Raw genomic sequence first — 23,883 nt, forward strand, 5'->3', positions numbered from 1 at the left:
CAAATATATAAAAGGATGTCACATAGAGGAGGGAGAAAGGTTGTTTTCTGCTGCTCCAGAGAAGCGGACACGGAGCAATGGATCCAAACTACAAGAAAGAAGATTCCACCTAAACATTAGGAAGAACTTCCTGACAGTAAGAGCTGTTTGACAGTAGAATTTGCTGCCAAGGAGTGTGGTGGCGTCTCCTTCTTTGGAGGTCTTTAAGCAGAGGCTTGACAACCATATGTCAGGAGTGCTCTGATGGTGTTTCCTGCTTGGCAGGGGGTTGGACTCGATGGCCCTTGTGGTCTATTCCAACTCTATGATTCTATGATTCTATGTACCAAAACCTGTATTCTGAGTAGCTGAGGGGGGAACCTCAGACTTCTCCATTTCCATTGCGAGGGGTGAGTGAGCTATGTCTCCACAGTCACAAGGGGAAGAAAGGAAAAGAGCCATTGTGCCTTTGTATAAGGATCCCCAACTAAGGTTGCCAACTTTTCAGCTGGTCTCAGGAACTGTGCCATTAACGGTGGCTTGATATGCGGAGGCATTAGCAGATAAGGTTTATCTTCATGCTGTGAAAAGCTTCCCTGCCAGATTTCTGAATGTGAAGATGCGGTTTAAAAACACAAGCACAGACCAGACCACTTTTTCTGATTGGTTGGCAATCCTACTGTGGCTCAGTTTTAGTTTCCTTCTGGTGTAAAAAAAACACCAAATGTTTGTCTGTGCCTTGTTGAGGCTTTAGGGATGGACCTTCAGTGTGTTGTGTGTGTCAGAGACAGTGAATTCTGCTTAGCTTTCTCGGTTTGTATGCCAGCAGGTAAACCAACCAGCCTGCTGGGTATAAATTAATTAATTAATTAATTAATTAATAATAATAACAGATGCACAAAAGAAAGATGGGTTTGGTAAATGCCTTTATTGGCTACCAGGTGCAGGTCTACTGCTTGGCGGGCCCTTGGGCGCACAGGCAGGTGTGGGGGGTGCTGGTGGAGTGCAGGAGGGCCGATGCTGCTGCTGCTGCTAAGACACAGCTCAGTGCTGGACACGGCGGATGGACTGGATCTGGTTGGTGTGGGCCTGGGTGCTGTATTCGCTGTACTTTTTGTATTCACCATTCTGTCTGTCCCGCTCCAAGACATATTGGTAGCCCCGGTACCCTGGGTATTGATATGCCACCCATCTAGGGGATAAAGCAGAACATTGGCAATACAGGCACTTCCAGCCCCAAAAGCATATCCTACACCGAAGAAGGGATAGTTCAGCCCCCCTCCCGCTGCTTTTTAACCCATATCCTTTGGGGGGGGTCCACTCCTCCTCCAGCAGCTGTTACTGATCAACCAGTCTCAAAAGGGCAGGACGCAATTGGGGAAGGAGACCGGGAGCCTGGGATAGTTTCTCTTTAAAAAGGGAGGCAGCTATGGCAATCCCAGGATTGCTCATGGTTCATCCAGCTAGCTGTGCTTATTGGTGTTTTTGGCAAAGTAAGAATGAGGTTATGGGAGGATTCCCTTCACAGAACCTGCGGGGTGGGTGGCCCTTCCAACTTCGCTCCAACTCAGAAGGCATCACTTACGCTCCAGAATTGACCTTGATAGAAGCCACCTCCTTGTTGCCCCAGCCCATGGCCTGCAGGGATGGATAGTCATCGCTGAGCTCAAACTTACGTCCTTGGAAGTTCTCTGCCTCATACAGGGTAACTTTGCTGTCACTGTGGTTCTGCAGGATAGGTTAAAGTGGAGGATGATTTGGTGTGGGACTGTCACAGGCAAAGACTTTTAATACCCAACAGATAAACCACAAGTTCACCATGAGTTGCCTAACAGATGAGCAAACACACCATGGCTTATTTCTCCTACATTTGGGTTTTTTTCCCAGCTGCCCTAGCCTCATGTCTTTTGGTGAATGTCTGCAGTGAGGTGGTGAAACACACCATGTTTATGGAAGGGTGCTGGAGTCACAGATAACACCAAGCCATAGTTAAAACACACCAAGTGTTGTAAGGCAATAATAAACCACAGTTTCATATGGTGATTTGTTGGCAGTAAACAAACCATAGGTACTGCTGGGCAGGGTTCACACATAATGCTAAACCATAATTTAATAAACCATGACTTAGTGTTGTGTGCGAACCAGGCCAGTTATGACAGAGGAAAGGAAGAAAGGCAAGATCCTTGAATCTAAAAGAACACCATTTGCTATTCCTGCATTTTTATCCACCTTCCCTTTCAGCTCTCCTTTTCTTCACTTTCTTCTCTTTATTCCCCTGTGGCTAAGCCACTGTCCTATTGGCAGGCTGGATTGCAATGATCAGATTGCAGTGGATGGTAGAACTCCTCAGGCACTGCTCTGAAGGGCCCTTCCTGCACAACCAGCACCTGTCAAAATTCCCTGATCTGTATTATGGACTTGCTCCCTTCTTCCCTACCCTCTCTAATGCCAGTCCCTTCAACCATGTGAGGTCTCATCATCCTCTGGATGATGCCATAATGTTTATATTTGCTTCCCCTTATGATTGGACATCTGTGTGGCCCACCTCCCTTCAAAAACCTTTTGAAAATCCCCCCCTTTCTTATAAGGCTTTTGGCGCAACCCTTCTTAGTCCCCATCCCCTACAAAGCCTAAATGAACTGTAGACATATACTGTAAACTTCTCAGGAGCTGGAATCTGTATTTTGCTTGACACACTGTAAAACTCTGTGCACAGTGGTGATACTGCATGTGCACACAGAGAGAGCACATGCAAAGGAGTTTTATCATCCATTGCCTCTGGTTTCCCTAGATCAGAAGTCGGGACCCTGTGATTCTCCAGACATTGTTGAACTCAAACTCCTATAATTCCCAGCCTGCATAGCCAGTGGTCAGGGATGATGGGAGTTAAGAGACCAGTAACACCCAGAGGACCTCACTTGGGCATCCTTGGGCACTGTGTGTGCTGCTGCCAAGCAGCTGTTGGTGAATGACTGTCAAGCATCTTTATGGGTCTGTCTGTTAACATAGTCCCCAGCAAGCAGAAAAGAAAGGCTTGGGATTCTATCCGTTATGCAAAGAAAACCCTCCCGGCTTTCCAAGTGGTCAGGATGCATAGTCTCTTGCTATCCTGCTGTGGACTCAAGGGGTTAAAACTGAAACTGGGCACAGCTGCATCCCCCTCCCCCCTCCCCTATCACCCATTCCTGCAGGCTGCACTCCGCCAAGTGATCCTGCCAGCCAGAAACGAGATGATATCTCACACCCCTTTATTAAAGCGCGGACATAATCTGACTGGTTGTTATTAAAGCCCAGAGATGAGGACGTGCAGAGATTTTAAACCCCGGTTAGGAACAGAAGCAACCGCTCTTCAAGATGGAGTGATATGCCATACTGGCTATAGCCTGTTTGGAGCTGGTACTATACATTTGTCCCAGAAAGCCTGGCTGACACTTGCAAAAAACAAAAACAAAACCCCCTTTCCTTTTCAATGCCAACCTTTCACACCCTTGACCAGCTTTCTGACGTTAATGCTAAAAAAAAGCACCCCTCCCAACTTATTCATTTGTCTATGGGAGCTTTTTAATATATGCCACTCCACATTCATTTATTTAGTTTGCTTCTGCCATTGAGGCAGCTCCTTTGCCCCAAAGCCATGTGCCAAACTGAGCTATATGGACTAAGATGGCGAAAACCAAACTGGGAGCCACTGTAAAAGATGCAAGCGCCCTCTCGACATCTGGACCTAGCAAACCCTTCCTGCCTCAGCACAGTACAGTGAATGAACACCTGGTTTCCCCCATGGGCTTGCCTTAGTTCAGTCCACTCTGCTTATGGACTGGGACACTTTTAGACAAAAAAGGAGACCAAAGCATGTGGTTCATTTTAGAGTTATTTACCGCCTTGGCTTGCAGGGTGTGTATTGTTTGTCAAACAGCATGGGCCTCTTATTGATCTAGCCAAGGGACTCAGCCTTCTGACCCAGAGATGCTGCCATAAAAGCCCCAATACACAGCACTTCTGCAGAGGGAGATCTAAATTCTTCATTCTCCTCAATCTCACTCATTTTAGTGAAAGCAAGGGGAAGGACTTGGAGGAAATTGTTCTACAGCAGTGATTTTTTCCCTCTAAAATTGAAGGTGGCAACCCTAATATGAGCCTCTCATTGGTTCAGATTAGGGTTGTGGGACCCCAGACCCTGATGAAGCTTTGAACAGAAGGGAAATATTGTCTCATCACTGCAGGACTAAGATGCTGAAAACCAAACTGGGAGCCACTGTAAAAGATGCAAGAGCCCTCTTGTCATCTGGACCTAGCAATCCTGTCTGAGATAAAAGCTATTTCTTCCCCATAGCCACCCTCATTTGTGAAAGGTCATGAAGATAAGCAAGATTGCAACCTTGTTTGGCCCTGTCCTCCAGAGTACATTGTTAACTGTTTATATGTGTCCCTTCTCTCCCTGGTTATTGAGTCACCATCTGGAGAATGGGCTTTTACCTTTAAGGCTCCCCAATGATGCAGGAGATGAGATCTCCACAGCTTCTCCAAACCCCTTTCCCCCTTGTTCCTTCTGAATGCAGTCCTTGCCCTCATTCAACACTGAGCATAATTTTACATTTCCCCTGAGCCCCCGAAAATAAAAAGGTGGAAAACAGGAAGAGTGTCATGGTTTTAGTTGACTGACAGGAGCTATACAGAAATCTGCAACAAAAGAGTTCTGATGAAGAGCTCTGTATAACTCAAAAGCTTGCTTGCTACTGGATTAACAGCACTTCATTTGTCTCATAAAAACAATCACCTTCACCTGTTGTGCATCTGTGGGATATCAGCTTGTCAGACAGCCTGTTAATTTCATTTCAGCTTTGTTAATGTCACTCCCCCTGGCAATTTCACTGAAACCACCTTTGTCCTTGAAGACTCTTCTGTCATGCTTCCACTTAATTTATTACAGGCAGCAAATGAAATCGGTATGTTCTGGAGGTAGCTTTGGTTAGAAGAGTGCTTTTCAAAGAGATGGTGCTTGATCAATGAAATATGGTATTGTTGTTGTCGTTGTTTTCCACCACCATTTGGGGATCCCTTTGCCCCACCGGATAGTTTTGTGTTTCCTTTTACTCTGTGCTCTCTGGAACAAGACCAGGAGGCACCCTTCTCCATTGGGGATTGGGTCCCTTTCAGGTGTTTTTTTAGAGCCAAGAGAGTATATTATTGCACTCACAGCACACTTGATAGTCCGGAAGGAGAGCAGGTGCTCGGTCCTGTAGCCACTGTTCCCACTCCAGGCCTCCCACCGAGGGTAGTCTCCTTTCTCCAAGATGAACTGCTGTCCTTGGTATTCAGGGTACTCAAACCCCACCCAGCTGTAAAGATGAGAAGAGAGAGAGCGCAAATGATGGTAGCTTCAAATTTAAAACTCACAATAAAATTTAAAAATCAAAATCAAATATTGCTCAAACCATCCAATAACTGCCTGTGAAACATTATGGGGTGAAAGACTGGCAGAAGCCCCCTATGGAGCGCTCTCTCTCTCTCTCTCTCTCTCTCCCTCCCTCCCTCCCTCCCTCCCTCCCTCCCTCCCTCTTTCCTTCTACCCATCAGCCATATATATCTGTGGATTCTCCAAGCATGCTGCTCTTTTCAAGCCAGCTTTGCAAATATTGCTCTATGGACACCGAAGCACTTACGGGCCACTTTCCACCTTGATGGAGCGGATCTTGCGGAAGCCACGTTCCATGATGCTGGGACATTCCATCAGAAACTCACAGCGCTTCCCCTGGAAGTTTTCTTCCTCCCAGACGGTTATCTTGAATTGACCCAGGGTCTCCATGTGCTGGCTGGTCATGGGCAGCTCTTCTGCTATAGAAATGCAATGTTTGTGGGTTTTTAATGCTTGTTTCTGGTGGTGATGGCAGCAGGGTGGGGTCAGCCTGTCCCCCTGCACTACCCACAGAAAATCCAAAGTTCACCCTGTTAGCAGCTATCGTGGAGTAGCATCAGCAAGCACCATGCCATACAGTTAAGAGAATGGGTCATGGAGAAGAGACAGACAGTAGCATCTGAAATGCTAGAAAAAGTAACCAGACTCTGAGGAGGATTATCTGGCTAAGTGATGAATTGTACAGGCCAAGAGAGTCCATGATGCTCCTTTTCATCTATTCCTCCTCAATTTGTCATCTCATTTTACTAGCACCTATCCCTGGCTAGTTTGTACAATGGAGCACCCCCCTGTCCTTGCTGACCAGCGGCTGGATTCATGCAGATGGTGGAGTGAGTCAGTGGAAAACGGGTGCCTACACACCCAGCTCTACCATTAGACAGGGCGATGCAGCTCACCCCAGGGAGCAGGTCTGAAGGTCCTATTAAAGGGACCTTATTTCATTTTCTATTATACAGCGTGAGTCCTTTAAAAGAGGCCCCGTGGATACAGAGTACACATGTTCCACGGGGCCTCTTTTAAAAGACTCACTCTGTACTTTCTGACTTGGGAGCCAAATATATTGGGTCTTTTCGTTTTTCTTAAATGGAGCAAAATCTCATACCTTCCTTTAACCTAGAGTTCAGTCAACATCTGCAAGCTCTCGTAGGACTGTCAGTCCCCATGATCCAGCTGCATTCCTGTCTAAGTTTATGAGGTATGTTGTCTGGAGTTGAAGGGAAATCCAGAATCCAAGTGACAGGCCCCCTCCCCTCAAGGGAAGAAAAGTTTTTGGAAAGATTCCTTTACATTTTTATTACACACAGCCTGGTGCCAGAATTGTGCCACTAGATTTCTGCTGACCCCTTCCATCTTACGTTATAGTGCACACTTACATATACACACACCCTTCAGTGCTGTGTTTGACTTTCCTGCCAATGCATTCTAATTGTTACTTTTAAAAGAACAAAAGAAAAAAGGATAGCCCTGTTGCAGTTGTGGGTCATACAGAATTCCAGAGGTAGATGGGTCTGAAATGCCATTCAACATAGCCCTCTATCTAAAGGCAGGACCAGTCATTCAACAACAACACCCATCAACTAATGCAATCCAGACCACAGCTTGCTGCCAGCAAAGAGCAGGTGCATCAGGAAAGGTGCCGATAGAACAAACATCTCCAAGTAACTCATGAAAGCAAGCGAAACCAGTACAGAACCATACCCTGGAGGAATGTGCCGAATCTCTCCTGCCCAATTCATCCCCTTTGTCGGTTGACCCAGAAATTATGAGTTGAAGTCCTTGCAGAGAAATCTTTCCCCAGTGATTCTCCAAGGGAGGGGAAGTATATAGGGAGGGGGGAGACACTCAATTCCATTCACATTTAAATCCACATTTTCCAAAGCAATTATCCTTCAATTTTTTACTTATCCCAATTTTGCAATGCAATTCTCAAAGCAAACAGTGTTTACAAAAATGCATGTATTTGGGAAAGTGTGCATAGAAACGAATATGTTATGAGAAAATAACATAAAAATGCATTATATTAGGGGGAATTGCTAGCAAAAATGTGTACATTAATTAAAACTGCATCCAAAAGTATGTTTATTAGGAGAAATATGTGCTAAAATGCAAATGAATTTTTATGAGAATTTAGGGAAATAAAGCACAAAATTGCTCCAGAAATATGAGGAATCAAATTTAAGACTGGAGAAACCGAGAGAACCAAAACTGATAGGTCCTTCCATCCCTACCAGGATACCACACATAAGGACACAGGGGGTGGGCCACTGGGGCTGTTTGGGGAGGGCAGGGGGCTGGTACTTACTTGGCAGGCAGTGCACGGAGGCAAGAGTGGTGGTGCTGGGCTGGGGGACCCCAGCAGCATTATATAGCCTGGCTTGGCCAAGTGTCCAATGACTGAGCACCAATAGGTTGTGCTGAGTCAGCAGCGGCAGCTGTGGGAGGTGAAGCAGCCCAGCCCCAGCCCAGGCTGTCCATTCCTCTTACCCATCATGGCGAGATGCCTCTCCTCTCTCCTGAGGCTAACAATGGGAAGCACTGGCCATGTTTGCTTAGCAGCGGAGGGACACAAAAGACAAAGGCCCTGACGTGCCATTTTTCTTTCACCCTCCAAACAATGCCTCTGCTCAGCCAGAGGATTAAGAACATGGCCCTTTCCCAGGACATTGCACAGGAAAGGCTGGCAGCCATTCCGCAGGACAGAGAAGCTACCCCTGGCGCCATCAGAGATGGCACTCTAGAGAAATGCCTCCCTCTGCCCCAAGTGCCTCATACTTTCCTGTCCCTGGCATCATGCCCCTCAGTGTGAAACCTTACTGAGCCTATACATCTGGGGTGATTCAAAAGCCTTCAAGTTAGCTCCAGGCTTTGTGACTCAGATTCCCCCCCCCCCCTTGACTGTAGTTTCCTTCTCAGAGCTACAATGGGCAGCACCCTGAACAAACTACAGTTCCCAGGTTCCTTGGGGGGGGGGTCATGTGCCTTAAATGTGTGTTGGTTATGCTGTAAATGTATGGTGTGGGCCTGCCACACCAAAGCGGTAAGAATACACATTTCTGCTTTGGCACCCTTTACATTTTACCCTTTGATTGCTATACCACAGGGGTGGGGAACCTGCGGTCTTCCAGGTGTTGGTGGATTACAGTTCACATCCTCCCTGACCATTGGGTATGCCGGCTGCGGGTGATGGGAGCTGCAGTCCAACAGCTGGTGGGTTACAGGTCCCCCCAGCCCCTGTTGTACCTAGATGGGGAAACAGGTGTAGGGAATGTCTACTCCAAAGAAGTAGATAATAAGCAAGAATCCACATCTAAAGTAACCTGGAGGCATATATCAACAACTAATAGGTAAATGCCACAAAAGCATGTTATTTCCCTTTAAGAATTCTGGGAATTGTAGTGTACAGTTACAATTTTCAATCACCCTTAGCAAGAATCCGTTCCCAGAATTCTTTGAGGAAAAGAAGGTGCTTTAAAAGTACTGTATAGTATACACGGAGCCATAATGTGTGCACAGCCTTGTGGGGTTGCGTTCCAGCCACAGTGATGGTACAGTACTTGCCTTGCACAACAATGAAGGGCTGTCCATTTGTATTTCAGAGTAACCTCTGTGGGAGCCACACCTGCTTCAGTGGCCTCCCAGCCCATTCTGTTCTTACAGAAATCCTTCCACAAAAATCCAGCACTCTCTTGTGGTTGTTGAGAATCCCACCCTGGCCCACAAGGGGGTGCAGAAGGGCAGGGATTGTTCAGGGAACTGCAAAAGAGAAAGACAATGGATAATGACTCACTAACTGAAATGAATCAAAACTATTTCCCACTTGCTTTCCCCTCCTGATGTTCTATACCAGGCTTCTCAACCTTGGCCCTCCAGATGTTTTGAGACTACAATTCCCAACATCCCTGACCACTGCTCCTGCTAGCTAGGGATCATGGGAGTTGTAGGCCAAAAGCATCTGGAGGGCCGAGGTTGAGGAAGCCTGTTCTATACATTATTACAGTTCTGTATTGGTAGGTTTAGATCAGGGGTCAGCAAACTTTTTCTGCAGGGGGCCAGTCCACTGTCCCCCAGACCTTGTGGGGGGCCGGACTATTTTTTTGGGGGGGATGAAAAAATTCCGCGGGCCAGATTTAGAAGGTGATAGGGCAGGATCTGGCCCCCAGGCCTTAGTTTGCCTACCCATGGTTTAGATGTATTATTGATCTGTTTTTCACCCTTCCAACTCCCCTCTCCTTCTCTCAGGTCTTCTGAAGATTGTGACTCTGTGGGCAGAGACCTATTGTTCTATATTTGTACAGAGCTTTGTGCATATTAGGTGCTTTCATAAATGACTAGTTATGATGTGTGTGTAGTTTTATGGGGTCATAGAGAAGCTGTGATCCTTGGGCTCACAGTTACCACGCTAGCCAGTATTTCTCCCCTTCGGTTACATTTTGGCTTTTAACCGGCTAATTAACTGATTCCTCTTAAATATTCTTACATATTAAATTAGGCACTTCACATTTATAAAGATGAGTGGGGTGCATATGTAAAATAAATACATGGCAAACCTCAGTGAAGTTGCTTCTCTGAGGATGCTGAAGGCAACTTAGTACCTCTTAGATGTGTAAGGTGACCCATGTGACTTCAGCATTTCTGAGATCCAGGCCTATGAGTCAGATGAGGCAACCGCCTCACCTGGAAGGATCCATAGGGACTGCAAATCTGGCCTCCAAGGAATGCTTCACTCACCAGTATGGCAACAGTGCCAGCGGTAGCTGCAACATGCTCCTTGGAGGCCAGATATGCAACCTCCTTGGCAGCCCCTCCCCCATGCTGCCCACACAGCAGATCTCTCTTGACTGGTCTCCATTATGATCAGTGTTAACCTTTATTTCCTCCTTTTTCCTGATGTAGATCTTCACTCCCCTCTTTTTTGTGGCAGGGTCTGTGTGCCATTATGCGTTTGTCTCCTCCAAAATATGGGTTGGACTAGATGACCCTTGGGACCTTTTCCAAATCTACAATTCTATGGCTCTATGTATCTTGTGTTTTTCTCTTGTATTTTTATGCTGTGAACCATCCTGAGATCTTCAGATGAAGGGCAGTATTCCGATTATACACGTGTTTGCATACTTGTGTATAATCGGAACACTCACTGAAAGCCTGTAAACACCTCATTCCAACCCTGCCCCATTCGGCCTTCTTTTGTGACATTTTTGTGATGTTTTCAGGTTGCTTCCAGGTTTGGCACAATGCACGCGTTTGCAGTCGCACACATATGAGATGAGCCTAAAACGGTCGCTGGCTATATACAAATTTAATAAATAAATAGTTACAAGTGTCAGATTGAATTCATGCATTCTGATGTGATGTGTTTTGTGGCCCCACCATTTTTATAATTGCATAGTCATTCTATAATTTACTTTGACCCCTAAGTTGTTTATGGATCATCAATGTGTTAGGAATGGCTTGGGTGAGTTGAACCTCCCCCACGCTAGGAAGATGAAGGATTAGATGAGAAGACCACAACTGCCCCCACAAGGAAAGTGGGGATGAGTCTCAACAATTGTGCTGTTTAACTTTGCATCAAGGGGAAAGAGAAGGCAGCAATATGGCCCCCAGCATCCAAAGGTGATTCAGCTCCTTAATGCCTTGGAAGAATTGCATCTCATGCCCTTCTGCCAGCTGTTCTATCCTCAACAACTGGTGCTGTCTCTAGGGGTTCCTAACTAATCTGCTAGCCATACTACAAGCAAGAGAAGGAGAAGGGGGGGTATTTTGTTTTCTGTGTTGAAGTTGCTGCCTCCTATTGTTAGCTCAAGGCCTTCTCCTGCTGCTGCATAAGTTAATTTGATCTGTCAGGTCCATTCTATGCAGCACTAAAACAGATCATGTCTTTCGTTGTACCCAGCAGGTATGGTCAGTAAATATCCCTTCCCTGCAAGGTTTTCAGGATAATTTGGACCTCAATATTGATTGGCTGGTCTACTTGCAAGTGGTTTCCCTATTACTTCCCTCCATGTCCTTTACTGGCTTGGGATGCCCAAATGCCACAGGAAGCAATGGTTTAATTACTCCAAATGGCCCCACCCCACTCCAATGACCAGCCTTGAAACTTCCAAAGGAAAAGTGTCTCTATTCTGTAGAGTTCAGTTGTCATTTCCTGAGTCCTTGGCACCCAGGCCAAGGCCAAGTAGCTTGCCATGTAAGGATAAGAAAAATTGCACCTCCCGAAACAAGTTATTCTATGCTTCCGTTGAAAGAACAATGTTGCATCCAGTTACCCTACTGGTATTGGTGGAAAGAATGTCTGTGGTTTGTATCTAGAAGGCTTGGCTGATCTAGTTGGTGAATTAAATGTGAGCAATCATTTCAGTTAATACATCTCTAGAGTACCTACAAAGAACTTGGCATCATTATCTTTGATTCGTTTGTTATAACAGACCAGAGTATAATTAGTTTGTTGAGCTATGGTAAATCGCTGAGTAACCAAACCTTCTATTTGACTTCATTAAAAGTGACTGAACCAATGAAATCACTTACTTTCACGTCATGGGACCAACCCCAAAACTAGCCACACAATTACATCCACAAATTAGGTAAATGTTGAATAAGGAACCAAGGCAATAATAAATCCTACCACTTGTTAAGTGTATGATTGAGTAAATAGTGTCAAGGCGAGTCTGCTGGTTCTTCTGCAGATTTCCAAAGCGTGGGGCATCACATTCACCTTCCCTTATTTTCAGCCCCTCTAGGTGGAATAATAGGAAGGCAGGTGAGCAATTGCATAGATTTAACAGACTGCAGCAGATCCCTCAGTGTGGATTCCTGGTCCCCACATGTGTGTGACTGTCCAGTACTAGGGAGACAGTTTTGCTGCAGCCACATTTCCCCCCTCCCTCCCTGGAGCAGATGGAAGCAGCACCAACCCCTGTTTATCTTGCCACCCGTTGCCTGGTGCACTGTTTGCTCCGAGGACCATTTCCTGCTGCAGGCACAGATACAGCTGGGTTTATTTACCAGGTCTGGCTGATTAGATCAGGAATAGCTCCCACTGCCTCTCTTCTCCCTCTTCCCCCAACTCACACTCTCTCCCTGCTTCTGCCATCTGATTTCACTAACAAATCATCCTGCTGCCTTAGGAAGGAAATGCAAATAGGGCAGGCAGCCTGTCATTTACCCCAATACAGCCAGGTGCTAAGGTGGCAGGAAAAGCATCTCCTTCAGTAAGATCTAGGAGATGTCCGGGCCACTGAATCCATTCCAAATACAAGGAAAGCTTATTAAAACCAGAGTACACCACCTGTTATTTATCATTTTGGGTACTGTGGACCAACAGGCAGTACTGGCAGCATTCTGGACAGGGCACTCTGTTTTTTCTGACACTCCTTCACTCCAGCACTTCTTGAACCTTAAGCTTAGGAATGACCAGTTGCCTTTTCTCATGCACTCACTTGCAAGTTTCTGATCGCTCATTGCCTCACCATCCTCACGGGTTGCCTGATCTGAAAATCCCAAGAGGGCAACGAGCTCCGGGACCTCTTGTGGAGAGTCCCCATCTTCAGTCTGTTACCTCTATAGTGCCCCTTTGGACCTCACTACTCCCTTTAGATTTCCAGATCTAGGCAGGTCTTTGCATCTTTAGGAGTTTTTTCATCATATTGCAGCTATTAAAGGGACATAAGCTACACCATACAAAGGTGGCAGCCTTACCTCTCGTTTCCAAAATACCTCTGCCTATCCACACCTTTCCTGCTGTCATCTCACAGGCTTTCCCATCCTGAACCCCTTAATGTTAGATGTTCTTCCAAGATGCGAACCATATAACCCTTCAGGTCATAACACTAACTTTGGCTGTATAAAGGTGGCAAGGAAATCCAATGTGAAAAATAAATAAATAAAAGGGCACTATCACAGCAACATATGGACATATGTGCAACACCAGTATTTGGAAGGGACATGATGTTAAGGGAGGGACATTTGGATGTGCCAGCCCACAGGGCCAGATTTCTTGGGAAGACCTTGCTTCTCAGCTTTCTGGTCAGCTTCAGTCTGCTTCACACCCAGTTCTCCTTGTACCCAGCCAAACTGATACCCTCTTCCCTCCCTGGAGTGAAGATACTGTTTAGCTGATTGGTTTGTTCCTTGAGTTGATGGAATGTTCATGACCAGCATCATCTGGTCAGGTTACCTTGGATCAAGTTCAATTCTTGCAGTCTGAGAATGCAGACAAGCTGCTTGAAGGAGATTGACTAAGTGTCCTTTTGACCCTTGCCCATCGTGGCTTACAAAAGGCAGATGAAAGGGTGTTGCTGGGTGAGCCCACATGGGTGAGTCGCATGAGGGAGAAGGTGCCACTGGTCCTTAAGGAGGCAATGGTCCATCCTCTTCCCAAGAGGGATTCCCTGGATACAGAGGTACTGAACAACTATTGTCCAGTTCCCAATAACCTCTTATTGGACAAGTTGCTTGATAGTGCATGAAAACTGCCTTTGTCACTCTGTTCAGTCATTTGCTGCAAGAAATTTTACTTCTAAATTTTGTAGGTGCGTTACAGTATAAAGAATAAAAATATGTATGTAGTGCTTTTCTAGAAAGCCCAAAGCACACATACAGTACATCATTAATGATGCCCCTGTAAGGTAGGACAATATGATTAGCCACATATTATATAGCTTGAGGAGGATAGTAGTTCACCGAAGGCATCCACTGAGTTCTTGACTGAGCTGAGCTGTTTGCTCTGAGGGGCATCCAGATCAAAGCACATGCTCTTACCCACTCCTCAGATGTCTTTAGGAGAAGGATCTTTTGAGATGAGGCTCTGAAGGGACCTCTGAAAGGAAGAGCATCAGCTTAATGTTTCTCTGTATTTGGACACTGGGGATACACACACACACACACACACACACACACACACACACACACCCTTGCCCTTGGTACACAGTGTGAAAGGAAACAGACCTGCTGATATCCTGAGCACAGCTTCTCCCGCCCTCGCCCTGAACATCAAGTTACCTGTCTGGCCTCTGATTGCTATGGGGACTAATCCACCTGAAAGGCCACAAAAGACCAGCCAGCTGTTACCACACAGATGATGATGTCTCAATGCCTGGCTCCTGGGACTGAACAAGGGTCTCTAATTGATGCCGCTTCCATAGCGGAAGCCTCCTAGCTCCATAGAACTGTATAGCATAGATAGACCCTAAACATATGAACCCACAGAAGTGACACTCTATGAATTGCTTTGTTTAAATAAATAAAAAGTGTGCCACCTCTCTCAAACTTGAGGCAGTTAACAACAGTGATAAAAAGTGAGATGGAATTTCACAGCTAAAACAAAAACAAGGACTTGGGGGGAGGGGGAATTAGAATGCCTATATCTAAAAATTACCCCAAAAATATGTGCATGGCATCCCCCCCCCCCCCCGCATGTCAAGAGAGAGGGAGGGACCCAACTGGATTTCTTCCTGTAAACTTGACCAGTATGTTGGAGCAACCACTGTGAAGGTCCGGCTTCCTTCCTCAGTATCGAAACTGCTCAGCAGGGCCCAAAAAGAAGGACTTTAACTGGCAGCAGTACAGGTAGCTTGAGAGATTCCCCAGATTGGTAAAACTTTTTATGTTGATGTCAGCAACATTCCCCCAGGGAATGTGCAGATGCTTAGTGTGGTCAGAGCCAAATTTGAGCAGGCTTCTTCCTTTTCTATTTCCCTTTCTGACACCCCCTTGTCTCTCTTCCTTTCTTTCTCTTCCCCCTTTTTCAGCCCTCTCAGTGATCTGTCCAGGGAGAGACAGATTGCTCTTGCTAGAGGTCTGATTTTTCCCCACTTCCTCCTTCAGCTTATCCCCCTCCTCCCCCATCTCCACTCTCCCTGCAGGCAACAGCCATGTGTGGCTTCGGGGTCCAGGTTCCGCACCCTGTCCTAAAATACTGGTGGATCTAGAGGGCGCAGGCTGGAATTTGTGTGTTGTTTGGATGTGGACATTGGAGGTGGCATTTGGCTATAGATTTGCTAAATGTGTGTGTTAACGCATATACAAAGGGTAGCCAGATGTAAAGATGGGTAAGACTCCTGTACCTTGAAATTGCTGTATATAAGAGGGGATGCTCACAGGTACAGATTGTCACTTAGGAATGAAAATGCAACACTTTCAAAAAAAGCAGCCCCAACCGTTGAAAGAATCAGGGTCCTGGTTCTCCTTTACATGTGGTAACTCTAGACACAGGACAGGATGCAAGCATTTTCATGAGCATATGTGCATGTGTTAGGATACTCAGATGTAATAAAGGAACAGGCTTCTATATTTCTTCATAATTTTGTATAATCATAATTTCTATCCTGCCTGTTCTAGTGCTTAAAGTAGCTTGCCACAATAAGCACAATAAACACAATATAACATTACTATTAAAACAATCTCATGTAAAAAGAAAGGCTGTAGAACAGAATCATTTAAGGTCATCGTCAGCAGCAGCAGCAGCAGCAGCAGATCATGTCAACAGTACTTTCAACTGAAAGTCTTAACAAAGCGGTTTTGTATTTTATCCTTAAGGCAAGGAGGGAGTCAAACTGGGAAATTTAGCTAGTGCAGTTGTTCCCCTCACTCATGCAGCACTGAGAAAACAACCATAGACTGAAATGTCTTCCACGCAACTATTAAAAATGCTGGGGGCCTTGGATAACGTTTCTGCCAAAGCCTTAGGGTTACCAGCTTTCTGAACCTTTAACAACAGTATGATCTGCAGATCCCATGGACTGCAAGAAGATCAAACCTATCCATTCCGGAGGAAATCAGCCCCGAGTGCTCACTGGAAGGACAGATCCTGAAGCTGAGGCTCCAGTACTTTGGCCACCTCATGAGAAGAGAAGACTCCCTGGAAAAGACCCTGATGTTGGGAAAGATTGAGGGCACAAGGAGAAGGGGACGGCAGAGGACGAGATGGTTGTATTCAGTAAAGGATGGTTTTCAAAGGGGGCTTGGGTTGGGAAAATGTGGTGTTGGTGTTGTGAAATTGATGGAAACGATATAATAATAAACACCCTAATTTGTGTTGGTAGCAGAATATCTACAGCTTAGGGAGTGGACGATTTCCACTTTCAGTGGTCAGCCCTGCTGGTGGGAAGAATCAGGGGCAACAGACTATTTAGCAGAGAAGATAGGGAATTTTCTCATCACACGGGGACCTAAACCTCTAGTGCTACCTGGCCCAGTTGCTAGGTAGCACACTTCCAGGGGAGGGGCTGTTTCCCCAATGGTGATCATGGTAACACATGGAGCCTTGAAAGAGCAGCAGTTTTTGTTGTTTTCCTCTATGGTTACCACAGAACCTTCAAAGATTAGCAGTAGGGAACAACCACTAATCAACAACCATTAGTAGCAGCAGTAATTAATAAGGGCTGAGGTGTGGACATTTCCCACTCTCATCCCTCCAGAGCTTTCACACTCACCATTGCCTTTAAAAAAATCTTATCATGCTTCCTGGCAGCTGCCTTGGAGATTGTTGTGAGGAAGAAAGGTGGTATAGACAGGCTGTGATACCATCACCTCTCTCTCAAATATACAAATCTATAAACTATGACAAATATAATCTCCCCAGATATTTTTCTATTATGATGCATTCATCTTTCCTTGGCTCAGCAGTCGGGGTCACTGGGTGTGGCAGAGAAGGAAGGATGTTGGTCTGACATGATCATCAATGATCAGCAATTCCTTCTCTGCCCTTCTTGATCCTCTTTCAAGCCCAGTAGCCTCTGTCTCCATAGTGGTTCTTTCACTGAACCACTGGCCTCGACTGTTCCCATTGTACCTCTTTTCCTAGCCTGCTGGACTCCTTGACCCTCATTCTGGCCAATGGCCTCTGACACGCTACCCAAAGAGAAGCTTTTCCTAGCCTCTTGGCTTTCTATAGCATCGCTTTTCTAGGCCCACTGGCCTGATTCACTGCCTCCGTTTCTGGTCCTTTGTTCTCTTTGCCTGCCATGGGGGCAGGACTCTCTTCCTAGCCCACTGTCCTCAACTGTCTGCAGCAGGATCCTCTTCCTGGCTTGCTGGCCTCCTTGATTATCCTCTTAGTGTCTTCCTTCTGGACCCTGGCTTCCTCTATTGTCCTCAAACCATCTCTTTTCTTCCTTGACCGTCCCCTCTTCTGCCCGCATGACAGTGTCTTTCGCTGGCCCACTGGCCTTTTGACTCCTTCCCAGAGGCACCCTCTTTCTAACTTCTTTTTCAATCCTGCACTAGTATCTGTGATTTATGTCAGTCTCGCAGATCTGTCTCAGTCCAGTAAGTCCCATCCAATTCCCCAGCAATACGGAATAAATTTGTGACTTCACTCCTTGGCACTTACAACTTACTGTTTGAACCATTACTTTGTACCATATATGCGATCTGCAAGTTTGAAGTTTAATTATAGGGTCATTCAAGAGAAGCTGCAGTTGTAGGGTTTGCAACCATGCTAATTCTAGACTGTTTATAATCTTTTGGCTTTTTCCATATATACATAGGCGCCGACTCCATGGGGCTTGAGGGGGCTCGAGCCCCCTCAAAAAAATTTTTGGGGGGGCTCAGCCCCCCCAATAATCTCAGGCGCCCTTCCAGCAGAGCGCCGGGGGCGGGGGCTCCTGCCTCGCTGCTTCGCAGCACCACCGCCACTGCCAAGGCACTGCCGGGGGGAATTTCCTTCCTCCTGGCGGTTTCAGCCCCCGCGAGAACAGGGGAATCCCGACTGGCCACACCTCCCAGCCAGCCAATCGGCTGGCTGGGGGGCGTGGCTTGCCCTATTTAGGGCTGGAGCCACTTTATTTGCATATTCATGAGCTTATTTATTATTCATGAGCTTTCCCGGGCCCCCCCAATATTTTTTATAAGTCCGCGTCCCTGCATATATATTGAGTACAAACTCTGAGTTTATCTACATTATAGACATAAGCTCACTTAATAGCCATTTGGTCTTCTAAACAATATATCTGTCATTTTCAATTAAGCCTAGGAGTGGAGTAACAAGGAAACTATTGGATAGGATTGAGGTTCTCATAGGGTTGCCAATAACTGGCCAGAAAGGGGGGGGGGGAATCCATCAACAACTGCTTGGACTTCGAATTGACTTCAACTTTCCAGAGCATGGAGATAGCTGATTCTGCAGATTATACTGTTATTAAAGGCTCAGAAAGCTGGTAACCCTAAGGCTTTGGCAGAAACGTTATCCAAGGCTTTGTGTTCTTAATAACTTTGTCTGGCAGAAATCAACAGGTGAACACTTCCCAGCAAGGAATCATGAAAGCAGAAAATGTTTTGCTTGCAGTTTCTGCTTCTCCAGCAGCTCTTAAGGGTGCACAGTGCTTCTGCCACTAAAATATATAAAATGGCAATCCTAAAGTGTGGAAAAAAGACATGGCTTCAGGGAGAGAATCTGAGGGATATTCTGCAGTGCTGAACAATCACCATTGATAGCATCAGCAATAAAACTTGCCTCTGATAGCTCATGAATGAAACCCTAGCGGGTGGATCTGTCCCTCCTGTACTTGGTGACGATTGTGGTACAGTGAGAACAGAACATCCTATTGCCTGAGGGTGCCCAAACAGACAGCTGAGTGGGAACAACAACCCTGCCTGATAGAGGGGCTGAATATTTCATCCTCATTCAGCCACCTTGTGAGCTCATGCTGACAGGTGAGATTTAAACCAGCAACATTTCAGCTTGTAATGTTCTTAGCTCCTATGCCACATGGTTCAATGGGAGCTTTCCCCCCTCCCTCCATGCAAACTGCAGACTTGCACACTTCAGATCAGGATCCTAGCATGGAGCAAAGGATTAAAGTTCCCCTCACTTGCACTGAAAACTGGCCTGGCCTTCTGCATTGCCTATTGGTGTAAAAATAAAAACAACAACCTAAGCTAAAGGGCATAGCTCTAACGTTATGCTCTAGTTTAGCCCCTACAGTTGCTATGTGAATGTATCTTTTGGTTTCAAGCTTATAAAATTCCTAAACAACTGGCCCAGGGTTACAACTGATTTTTAAGCCTTGTAGCCCAATCCTATGCATGCTTACCTAGATAGTTTGGTGCCCTTTAACGTTTCATTAAAATTGGCTGCCAATTGGTTGACAACTTGCAGAGGCCAAACTAAAATAAGATGTTGGAGATCTGTGTCTGAATCACTCATCATTTAATATTTTTTTAAGCAGCTGCTGGGCCTAGGCCACTTCCAGTAGAGACCGCAGCACTAACGAAGCAGGGTGTTAACCCATTCAGCTAATGTAAAATACCACCAGGTGATTTTCTGGTATTTTCCTTCACCAGAAAGGCAGCCCTTATTTAGGTTGAGGATGGAAAGGTAAATATTATTATCTAAATCCATGGTTCCCAACATCCCCCAAAGGGGGACAATTTGATTTTTAAGGGGGGCAATTAGAGAATGAGTTATTAACAGTTAATGGCCCTTTAGGCTTCCTCCATGTGAATAAGAGTTCACTTTTCGAATAATAAGAATTATGTGTCACGGGGGAGGGGGGGCGGTGTCAGGATTTTAGAGATGCTTAGGTGGATATGGCCCAAAAAAGGTTGGGAACCACTGATCTAGATCCTTAGTCTCTCTCCTGCCACCCAACTCCTCACAAATACATTAATATGAGACCAGTTGTCAAAGGTGCATTAAGTGGACTACTCAACAAACAACATATTTAGTTTGGTTGACCCCCAACATGATGCATTCCTGCAGCCTCTCCTTGTCTCCCAAACTATTGTCTCATCTCTTGTAGGTTGGAGCCTAGGAGTCCTGGCTGCAGTCCTTGGCTAGCTGGGGTTAAGGTGACCTGCTAGGAATTGAAAAGATATCAATCACTAAAGCTTCTTGCCCTGGAGTCTTATGAGCACACATATCACACCATGCAGTTAACAGGAAAGAAATTCTATAGCAGCCAAAACCTTCTCTAGGGTTTCCACAGCCCAGCCCTGCACTATAAACTCCAACTGTCTCTCTCCAGCTGCTTCCAGACACCATGGACTCATAACTGACTGACTGATTGCTGGCATCTGTCTGTCTTGGGAGACAATGGTGGAATGAGCTTTTGGGGTGTTGGAAGGTTGTGGCGCCTGCTGCTGTTGTAGAGACTGATATGGGAGAATGTCATGTGCATAGCCGGGGAGGGGCTGAGGGGTAGCTGCCCCCCACCCCCAAATCAAGTAAATAAATAAAAACACTTAACTGACCAACTGAGTCTCAGATAACTTGGTTCTGCCCCCTCCCAACATAAAGCCTGCCCTAAAATAAATCCTGGCTATGCCCATGGAGAGTGCCTCTGACTTGCAGACATAAAATGAAACATGTTTGATTTTTTTGTGTCACATAGACCCCCACAGTATCAGTCTTACCATGTCCAAATCAGGCTTGCTCTACAGGGGCAGAAGAGATGACTGCCCAGAGAGGTACTGGAGTGGGTGGGACCGCTAGAGGGAATTTCATCACCCCTGCATGGCAAGCTGCATCTGCTAAACAATTTGTGTGTGTGTGTGTGTGTGTGTGTGTGTGTGTGTGTGTGTGTGTGTGTCAAGAAGACCTGTTAAACACACAAGCCTTTTCTTAATTTGTATCTTGCTGCCCTATGAAGGACTACCTGCAGCTATATTTGCACCCCTGCTTTCTGTTTGCTCAGGGATGCATCCACAAAGCATGCTGCAGTTAACTCCTAGCTACCACATCCTGGTGCCTTATCCTGACAAGCGGGATCTTACCACTACCCTCCCATTCCCTGTCCGGGCAGGCTTTTTACCCTGACCCAAGATACAGATCAAAAGTCTGAAAAGTTGGGTGCACTGCTGCAGAGTCCAGCCCATGCCAGCACTTCCTGTACCTTGAAGAGACGTACTGAATTTGACTAGGTGGGCTTATTTTTAAGGGCTGGGAAGGGCCGGCACTAGAGTCCCAGCTGTTGTGCAAGGATGACATGTTGGCACCACACCTGACTTCAATTCTATTATATCCAGGTTAAAAAGCAAAACCTTTCCTCATGAGGAACTGTGGCAACTAAAACAAGGGACAGCATAAAGTGCAGAAATAAAAGAGCAACATATTTCTTTGGGACTTCGGCAGCCCTACCTACCTCTCTCCATATGACTTGGTTGTGACCTTCCTTCTTCTGGGCTAAATGTCACTTCATGTCAAGTCTTTTTGCTCTGTCTTTTATGCTGCAATGAAACCAATGAACAAAGTGAGAGCAAAGATAGCCTCTCTCTCGCTCTCTCTTAAAAGACACTGCAAATCTGGAATTCTGTTCGATGAAATGTAATGGAGCTGCAGTGCTCTGAAATAACAGTCAGAGATTGTGTAATGTTAATGTATATACCCTGCTTTTCCATAAAACTCTATGACATTCTAGAATAAAAGGCAGCCTTTCATGAAGGCCTTTCTTATCAACTTCTGTGTTTGTGCATATAATAAATGCACACTGGTTCCCATTGGTTTATGCGTAATGTGAAATGTAGTTGTGCTAGTCACAACCACATTTTAGGGGTGTCACAGCTATTTTAGGTATGTTGTTGATAATCTGTGACAGGTGACATCACACACACAAATACCTTTTGAAAAACTATTTGATAGTTTAAAAGATTATTTGGAGGCTATGCACTCCTCTAGTTTATGAATCTAGCTGTATTCTTTCTTTCTTAAGGAACTCCCTCCCTCGGGTCACTTCTGCATCATTTTTTGGAACTTTCACTTTAGAGACAGGGTTGCCAACTTGGAAAAAAGTAGTTCCTGTTTTTGTGCTTTTAATGGAAACATTAGTAGGTGACAGTGGTGTGAAATCATCACCTGATTTCAAGCTGTTTAACTAAATATTATGCATTTCCCTTGGAGCATGAAATTAACCAGTTTTATTTAAGGGAGAAACAGCAGCATAACAGGATCTCACTCTTATCTATCACACTTTCATTATTAAAAAGTCACTGGTGGGCAGGGGAATATCATGAAACAGTTAAAAAATAAATACTTTCAGAATGCTTTCAGGGATGAAATGCAAGGAAAAATCCTCAAGAATGATATTTGGATTCTTGGAATTATAGGCAGAAAAATTAATAAAGTTAACAGGATGGACTTTGGTTGAGATTTGTGAAATGACATCAGTGCATAAGAAAACAAAAGGCAATGTGGGAATAATAAGAATGCCAGTGAGTGCAGCTTGCATCTGAATATAGTTGTGTTTAAATAAAATCTATGTAAATGAAGGGTGGTGTAGTTTTCAGGGTGTCCTGGTTTTTACTTTTTGAAACATGGCAACCCTAAAATAAATTAAAGCTTGAAGCATTTCCAATTTACTAGGAGGCAGTGGCGTAGCGTGGGTTGTCAGCACCCGGGGCAAGGCAAGTAATTTGCGCCCCCTAACCCGTGGATTTGCGCCCCCTAACCCTAACCCCCAGATGTTGCGCCCGGTGCGGCCGGCCCCCCCTGCACCCCCTACGCTACGCCACTGCTAGGAGGGAGGCCTCCTAGAATGCATCTGACAGATTGAGGAGAAAAGAGGAACTGATCTGAAGGGAGCAGCCCTGATCTGTGCATATGGTTGCCACCATGTTAGGAACCAAAATTCTATGCCCTTTGCAGTTACAGCGTAATAGAAGTACAGCTGTCATCATAATTTCATTTCCATGCAAAAAATAAATAAATGAAAAGGGCTTGCCTATTGGGCCCCTACCTGCCAAATAGCAATTAAAAGCACAGTCTCCTTCCATAAAAAACAGATGGCATCCCATTTGTGAAGAAGCAGATTTGTGTTCTCTTAAGCAGTTAAAACCATACATGGTTCAAGTGAGAGAGAGAGCTTAAATGTGTTGGTCTGTCTACAAGGTGGCCGCTTATATATCACCAAAAAAGAGGACACAGATTTGCATAGCTAGGAAAAATATTGCCATAAATAAATAAACTTGTCAAGACAGTTTTAAACTGGTGGGCTAAACAGATAGCAGTGCTGTTTGAGATTACAGTCCTTACCAGGGAGTAAGCCCCGTTGAACTCAGTGGGACTACCTTCTAAGGAGACACTCTTTGTATGATGCCTAGGGGACCTGGCTTTCAAATATCAGTTTGTTTCAACAAATGGAGACTAGCTCAAAACACTTAGGTTCTTGGAGCAACCTTTTCAGATGAGTGTTTTTAACACACACACACACACACACACACACACACACACACGTGGGCTGTTTATCATTTTGTTCAGACTGTATTGGGGGCTTTGCTATTAGCATATTTGAAGTGACCAACAGCTTTTTATTTCTTTTTGCTTCTTTTTCTGAATAGTATTGTAACTGCTATTTTCTAATACCCACCTGTTGAGCTCTGACTCACTGCCATTTCTGGGGAAGGAGAAAATGTTTTGCTTGAATGGGGTGAATGAACTTCCTGAGAAGGTTTAATTATACAGATGGTGATTTTCATCTAACCCATGAGTTTGAAAGGGGGGTGTCTCATTTAAGTGGTACCCATTAACATGTAAATGTTGATACATATGTAAGTGGTGT

At 45.4% G+C, this 23,883-nt stretch overlaps 1 protein-coding gene across 6 annotated transcripts; it reads right to left on the reverse strand.

The window, feature by feature from the left end:
• Positions 1 to 896: 896 nt before the first annotated feature.
• Positions 897 to 14,223, reverse strand: CRYBA2 (crystallin beta A2). 6 transcript variants are annotated; one of them, XM_081201735.1, is made up of 7 exons: positions 14,150 to 14,223; positions 12,015 to 12,125; positions 8,954 to 9,148; positions 5,643 to 5,811; positions 5,177 to 5,318; positions 1,565 to 1,707; positions 897 to 1,171 (listed from the first exon to the last, which is right to left on the reverse strand). In XM_081201735.1, the coding sequence occupies exons 4-7, from the start codon at positions 5,798 to 5,800 to the stop codon at positions 1,024 to 1,026; spliced, it is 591 nt and encodes a 196-aa protein (XP_081057861.1). In that variant the 5' UTR covers positions 5,801 to 5,811; positions 8,954 to 9,148; positions 12,015 to 12,125; positions 14,150 to 14,223; the 3' UTR covers positions 897 to 1,023. The 6 variants fall into 6 exon arrangements, with proteins under 6 accessions (XP_081057861.1, XP_081057860.1, XP_081057865.1 ...); XM_081201734.1 differs by having other exon boundaries at positions 5,643 to 5,814; XM_081201739.1 differs by lacking the exons at positions 8,954 to 9,148; positions 12,015 to 12,125; positions 14,150 to 14,223 and adding an exon at positions 7,698 to 7,741 and having other exon boundaries at positions 5,643 to 5,814.
• Between the last annotated feature and the right edge of the window lie 9,660 nt (positions 14,224 to 23,883).

The sequence above is a fragment of the Podarcis bocagei genome (genome assembly GCF_964188305.1).
Source record: "Podarcis bocagei genome assembly, chromosome: 1".
Lineage (NCBI taxonomy): Eukaryota > Metazoa > Chordata > Lepidosauria > Squamata > Lacertidae > Podarcis > Podarcis bocagei.

Coding starts and splice junctions, on each gene's coding strand:
- CRYBA2 (XM_081201735.1), bottom strand. CDS start 5,800: ATGACCAGCCAGCACATGGAGACCCTGGGTCAATTCAAGATAACCGTC. Junction 1,708..5,176: donor TCCGGACTATCAAGTGTGCT/GTGAGTGCAATA, acceptor CCTATCCTGCAG/AACCACAGTGACAGCAAAGT. Junction 1,172..1,564: donor ATCAAGGTCAATTCTGGAGC/GTAAGTGATGCC, acceptor TTTATCCCCTAG/ATGGGTGGCATATCAATACC.